The sequence below is a fragment of the Pteronotus mesoamericanus genome, unplaced genomic scaffold (genome assembly GCF_021234165.1).
Source record: "Pteronotus mesoamericanus isolate MK-2021 breed Mesoamerican mustached bat unplaced genomic scaffold, CSHL_Meso_final contig_1242, whole genome shotgun sequence".
Classification (NCBI taxonomy): domain Eukaryota; kingdom Metazoa; phylum Chordata; class Mammalia; order Chiroptera; family Mormoopidae; genus Pteronotus; species Pteronotus mesoamericanus.
In genome coordinates this window covers 1,820,001-1,826,137 of record NW_026555053.1, presented here as the reverse complement: position 1 = coordinate 1,826,137, position 6,137 = coordinate 1,820,001, and the positions used below count along the sequence as shown (strand labels likewise).

The 6,137-nt window shown below is 61.9% G+C and overlaps 1 protein-coding gene across 1 annotated transcript in view; it reads left to right on the top strand.

Moving 5' to 3' along the window:
- Positions 1–4,194: 4,194 nt before the first annotated feature.
- MEX3B (mex-3 RNA binding family member B) overlaps positions 4,195–6,137 on the top strand; it is a 2,516-nt gene continuing 573 nt past the window's right edge. Inside the window, exons 1-2 of the mRNA XM_054589078.1 lie at positions 4,195–4,468; positions 5,263–6,137. The exon at positions 5,263–6,137 is cut by the window's right edge and continues 573 nt beyond it. Of these exons, the coding sequence (XP_054445053.1) occupies positions 4,195–4,468; positions 5,263–6,137 (1,149 nt within the window). The remainder of the gene's footprint in view (positions 4,469–5,262) is intronic.

Below are 6,137 nucleotides of genomic sequence, written 5' to 3'. Positions count from 1 at the left end.
CCCAGCATTGAAATCACAGACACGGAACCTGCACTCCCATGCTCTTTGCAGCAGTATTTACAATGGCCAAGATACAGAAACAACCCGAAATGTCCACAGACGAATGGATGAAGAAAATGTGTATATATACAAAATGAAATATTACTCAGCCTTAAAAAAGGAAATCCTGCCATTTTTGACACCATGGATGAACCTAGAGGACATTATGCCGAGTGAAATCGCAGAAGAGCCAGTACTGCATCATTCCCCTTCTATGAGGGATCGAAGATTATCCCACTCACAGACGCAGAGAATAGAATGGTGGCTGCTAGGGGCTGGGGGCGGAGGAGAAAAATGGGAACTTTTTGTTCAATTGGTATAAAGTTTCAGTTATACAACATGAGCACTTACTAGTCTCCTGCCATGTAACACGAGTAACAACACCGTATTGTGCCCTTGGAGACTCAGTGAACACCGAGTTCCTGCTGATACCACGTCGGCTTCTGGAACACCGTCCCAGGGCCCCTGCTGTCGGGGCGGTTCCCCCCTGGTGTGTGCCTGGGTTGCAACATGACCGAGGTCCAGGGGAAAGCGCCTCCACCTTGTTCGTTACTTCTTCTTCTCACTTTCCGCTGTCCTTGTGACAAAGTACTAGGTGCTCCGTGACGTTAAAGGAGCTGGCTGGAAGCGTGCAGGCTTGTTCTTCATGAGAATTTGTTTCTTTTCCCAGCTCCTCCATTTACAAAAGTAAGCAAGATGTGTGCAAAATAGCTTGAGGCCTCTAGAAACTAGCACAAGGTGGTCTCATTAATCTTAGCTGTTTTTGCATGACTTTACCTTTTCTTATTTTATGGCAACTGAAGTTCTCAATTACCAGACCACACTCTGCAAGCTTCTCTCACGTGCTAATAAAAAGCAAAATATGGCCATATTGGGGACGTCCTTGGGGAACACGTCCTGGGTCAGGAAAAGTCGTTAAGCTCTGGGGTCTTAAAGGAGCCTGGGAAAGTCCACCCAGACACTGTGGGGTTGGGTGTGTTGTCTATTCAAAACCAGAACTGGGCCTTGAAAGTTCGATGATGCCTTGGCTTATTAAAGCCACAAAATGCGAATTAAAATTTTCAGATCATTAGTTTTACAAGAGCATTCACACATGAGTCCGTGTTGGACATGAGCAGAGGAGAAGGGACTGTGGGCAAAGCAGGCACCCACTCACATTGGCAGGGCACACTCGCTTGGGCTGGGACCCGGGTCCGCCCGAGTCACAGCTCCTTCCCCCCCAGCCCTCGCCCTCTCGACCCTCAGGAGAGCCTCGCCCCGTGGGCAACTGCAGGAAACCCTGCCCATCTCGGCGTAGCTTTTCCTGAAGTCCCGGGGTCTGTGGAGGCCGACCTGGCCTCGTGAATGGCTCGGGCACCTCGCGGTTGGCAGCTTTGCGTGAACTGCGGTCGGAGTGTCGAGTGAGCCCCGTGTGGTATCTAGCAACTGCAGGCAGGAGGGCCGTGGGGTGGCCGCCCGCGCAGCCCTGGGGTGGGGGTGGGGAAGGACCCTCACTTTCTAAGGAATAACTCCACCTTCGTTGTGTTATGTGAAAAAAGAAACCTCAGCTGGCTCAATCTGGAGGCTATTAAATTCCTAGAAACAGGTCAGAAAGTGGCCTGTTGGGCTGGCAAGATGCAAATGCCGAGGCCTTTGAAGAGCGTTTCCTGCCTGCCTCGGTGCTTACAGGCCCGGTCCCAGCGGAGTGGGTGGAGGGAGGGGCCGAAAGCTGGGCCTCCCCTGTGGCCTTCGCCGCCGTCGCCGAAGTGAGGATCCTCCCACTCCGCGGGGATCCTCAAGGGCACTCCCTCATTCTCAGTTGAGCTGGACTTGAGTCCATAGGCCAGGTCAAAAAATACAAAGGTTCTCTCCTGGAGAGCGAGGTGGTGGCTCTCCGGGAGGACGCAGCACCCCATCCCCCGCCACCCCCCACAAAGGGCATTCCCTTTGAAGAAAAACACACCAGGCTCCTGGAAGGTGACACAATAAGCATCCTGAGGAAATAGCCGCTCTAAGTGGCTTCTGAGCTGCATTTCCCTAAGGAAATAATCAGCACCTCTTCCCCCAGACAGCTCCAGGTGAGCGAGTGAGGAAGGGAACGCCTTCGTGTTCCCAAAAGTAAAGGCGTTGGCATAACTGTCCACTGGTGACGAAGCGCGCTCTCATCTATCGCCGTTCGTAATTCTCGGTCGGGAGGTGTGATTTCCCCCGGGGGCGCTTGCTCACTCTTCCAGCAGTCCAGCAGGACGGACTTGGGGAGCCTCTCTGCCCTTGAGCCCTGTGATCGCCCTGCGGCACCAGAGGTCTCCCGAGTAAGCCCATCCGCTGTAGAGGCCACATGGCCTCATTGTCTTCCGTAGGGGTCTGGCTGCGCGGATGTTAGACGTCTTGGGGAACCGCGCCCCGGCTGCTCTGCGGCTTGTCGCCAGACCAGGAGTAGGGGGCGCAGCAAGTTCGGTGACGCCAGAACAAAGGAATGGAGCCCGCGCGGGCTCGAGAGGGCATCTCCGGGTCTACGCGGATGGGGACCGAGCAGAGAGGGGGCCCAGCGGCAGGCTGGAGGCAGCGTCTCAGCCCCGGCCTGCCCCTCAAAAGCCGCCTTTCTTCTTGCAGTCTCTTGGAGCGGCCCCCGGGACATCCAGGAGGGGGCGCAGCTAGCTGTCCCTGTCCGCTTGTCCTGTCGCACCTTCTCTCTACCGTTGCCCCCACCCGAGAAGTGCACAAAGAACGGTGCGCAGCGAGCGCTCACCTCCCATCGGGGTGGGGCCACCGGCAGGGCTGGTGCGCTCCGCGGTGCCCGCCTTAAAGGACCCCCCCCATTCCTCCTGACCATTGCGCATGCCCGACCGGCCGTGGGGCGGGGAGGGACCGAAGACCGGGCGCGCGCCCCGCGTCTCTGGCTGGTGCTATGGCCGGCGTTCCCTTGGTGGAGGCGCTCGTGCGCGCCTCAGCGCACGCGGGGTCCTGGCCGGTACGCGGGACTGGTGCAGGACCTCGGCATGGTGCCTTCCGGAGGTTGCTGGAGGCTGGGTGGGCCAGACCCTGGCTGCGGCCAGATTCTGGCTTTCTGATCCACAATTTCAGAGCCAGTTGGGTGAAGTCCTGCCCAAGAATACGGGATTGCGGGCGCGCGCGCAGGCGCGCGCGAGTGGTGATGCGACCGAGTGGATGCCTTTGTGTCTTATGCGCTCTCGCGCAGGTGGGCACCCTGCTCCTGGAGACACTTTGTCCGCGTACACCAGTACCTCGAGTCCTGCTTTCCGAGTTCGAGGGCTCGGACCGCCCTTTTGGGCACACAATAGACCCTTCTCGCAGTCGCACCTTTGGTTCTAGGGGTGGCTTATTTGGGGGACACTAACGGGACTTTCTAAGGACCGCTCTTTTAGAGCCGGGCATCAGAGTTGCACCCGTTTTCTCTTCTCGGTCAGGAAAAAGAAGAGACCTGGGGACAGCGGCTGTCCCCCACTGATACAAGCGAGTGTCCCGAGGCTGCGGGTCCCGCATTAGACAACAAAGAGAGGCGTTAGCGGCGGTGGGGGCGGGGCGCGGCCGGCGGGAGGACGGGCGGGCTGCGGCGAGCAGGGGTTGGGGGCGCTCGCGTTCCGCTCAGCCTGCGGCCTCCGCCCGCCCCCGGCCCTGCGCGCGCCAATCGCCTCCCCCAGCGATAGTGTCAGTAGCATTGTAGTGTCAGCTCCCGCCGGTGACGTTGCGCCTCCCTCGTCCCCCTCCAGAGCCGTCTGGCTGCGGAGGCTCAGTCAAGAGGCGGGGAGCAGAGAAGGAAAAAGCGCTGAGTGAGGGCGGGCGGGAGGGAGGGAGTGGAGGAGCCGGGGAGGGGCTCCTTAAAGAAACGCTGCTGTCGCTCGCCTGCTCGCCTCTCTCTCGGCATTGTGGCCAGCCAGCCGGGCACTCGGGGGGCGCGCGCGGCTGCCACTCGAGTTCTGCCCCCGCCCCACCCGCCAGCAGACCTGGGGTGGGGACCCAGGCCGGGGCTCCCGCAGCCACTGCTCAGCGGAGACCGCACGGAGCGACCCACTCCTTCCGGCGCCGAGAGAGAAGCCACGGAACCCTCTGCAGCCGGCCGGCCTCCCCGCCCCTGACCGCTCGCTTCCCGGCTGCCTTTGTGGCCCTAGCTTCTGAGCCGAGGGCCGGCGGGGGCGCGGAGCGCACAGCGGAACGATGCCCAGCTCGCTGTTTGCAGACCTGGAGCGAAACGGCAGCGGAGGGGGAGGCGGCGGCGGCGGCGGGGTTGGCGGCGGCGGCGGCGGGGGAGAGACCCTGGACGACCAAAGAGCCCTACAGCTCGCTCTGGACCAGCTCTCCCTCCTGGGGCTGGACAGTGATGAGGGCGCCTCTCTGTACGACAGCGAGCCCCGCAAGAAGAGCGTGAATATGACCGAGTGCGTGCCGGTGCCCAGTTCGGAGCATGTTGCTGAGATCGTGGGGCGGCAAGGTGGGTCCGGCAAGGATGGGGAGCTGGAGCAGAGCGGGTCTCCGGCCACCGCCCCGCGGGGAGGGCGCGAAAGGAATCGGGAGCCGGGAGCTTTGGGGAGGGAGGAAGAGCGGCGCGAAGGGCCGGAGCCCCAGACAAAGAAAGTGCAGGCAGGCTGTCTCCCAGACCCACGCTGCGGCCACGGCGGGATGCACTTCTTCTGCTGAAACCCCTGTCCTCTCCCCTGGCGCCCCCCACCCCACCTACCTCGGGAAATATCATTTAAATAGAAGATGCTTGGGGGAGGGGGCCTTTGATCGGTCCACTGGGAGGGGGAGGAGGAGGAGTGAGCATCGGATGGAGGAGGATTCTGGATTTCTGCAGAGCATAATGGAGCCCAGAGGAGGAACAATGGGTCCCGGGACTGCCCCCCTTCCCAGCGGTCCCCCAGCGCTGGGGGATCGCAGCTCCGACTGCCTTCCCAGAACCCCTCCGCCGCGTCTTCAGGGCTGACGGCGTGTCCCGCTGGATTTAGAGGCGTCTCCCCCGCTGACTTTTCCTGGGATTCTGGGGTTTGGCTCCGGGCGACTGCAGTCACCGGGGAAGGGCTGGGCTGTTCCTCGAGCGCTTCGCGGGTGGAACCCCCTTCCCTCCCGGGCTGGGGTCAGGGTGGGAGCCGCCCCCTTTCTGTCCCTCGAGTGTCCAGCCGCACAGCTGTCCTGGACACGGGCTGTCCCAAGTGTCCTGGCTTATCCCGGGGTAATGGGCGTGTCTGTCTCTCTCTCCCACTCCTTCCCCTGCACCCTGGCTCCCAGGTTGTAAAATTAAAGCGTTGCGGGCGAAGACCAACACTTACATCAAGACCCCGGTTCGCGGGGAGGAGCCTGTCTTTGTTGTGACGGGCAGGAAGGAGGATGTGGCCATGGCTCGGAGGGAGATCATCTCTGCTGCCGAGCACTTCTCCATGATCCGCGCCTCGCGGAATAAGAACACGGCGCTCAACGGCGCGGTGCCGGGCCCACCCAACCTGCCCGGGCAGACCACCATCCAGGTGCGGGTGCCCTACCGCGTGGTGGGACTCGTGGTGGGGCCCAAAGGCGCAACGATCAAGCGCATCCAGCAGCAGACGCACACGTACATAGTGACGCCCAGCCGCGACAAGGAGCCGGTGTTCGAGGTGACCGGCATGCCTGAGAACGTGGACCGCGCTCGGGAGGAGATCGAGGCGCACATCGCCCTGCGCACGGGCGGCATCATCGAGCTGACAGACGAGAACGACTTCCACGCTAACGGCACGGATGTGGGCTTCGATCTGCTTCACGGGTCCGGCGGGTCCGGCCCGGGCAGCCTCTGGAGCAAGCCTACCCCCAGCATCACGCCCACCCCGGGCCGCAAGCCCTTCTCCAGCTACCGCAACGACAGCTCCAGCTCTCTCGGCAGCGCCTCCACCGACTCCTACTTCGGCGGGGGCACCGGCGGCAGTGCAGCGGCCACCCCTCGCTTGGCGGACTACAGTCCCCCCAGCCCTGCGCTCAGCTTTGCCCACAACGGAAACAACAACAACGGCAATGGATACGCCTACACTGCCGGGGAGGCTTCCGTGCCTTCCCCCGACGGCTGTGCGGAGCTGCAGCCCACCTTCGACCCGGCTCCCGCCCCCCCGCCCGGGGCGCCCCTTCTCTGGGCCCAG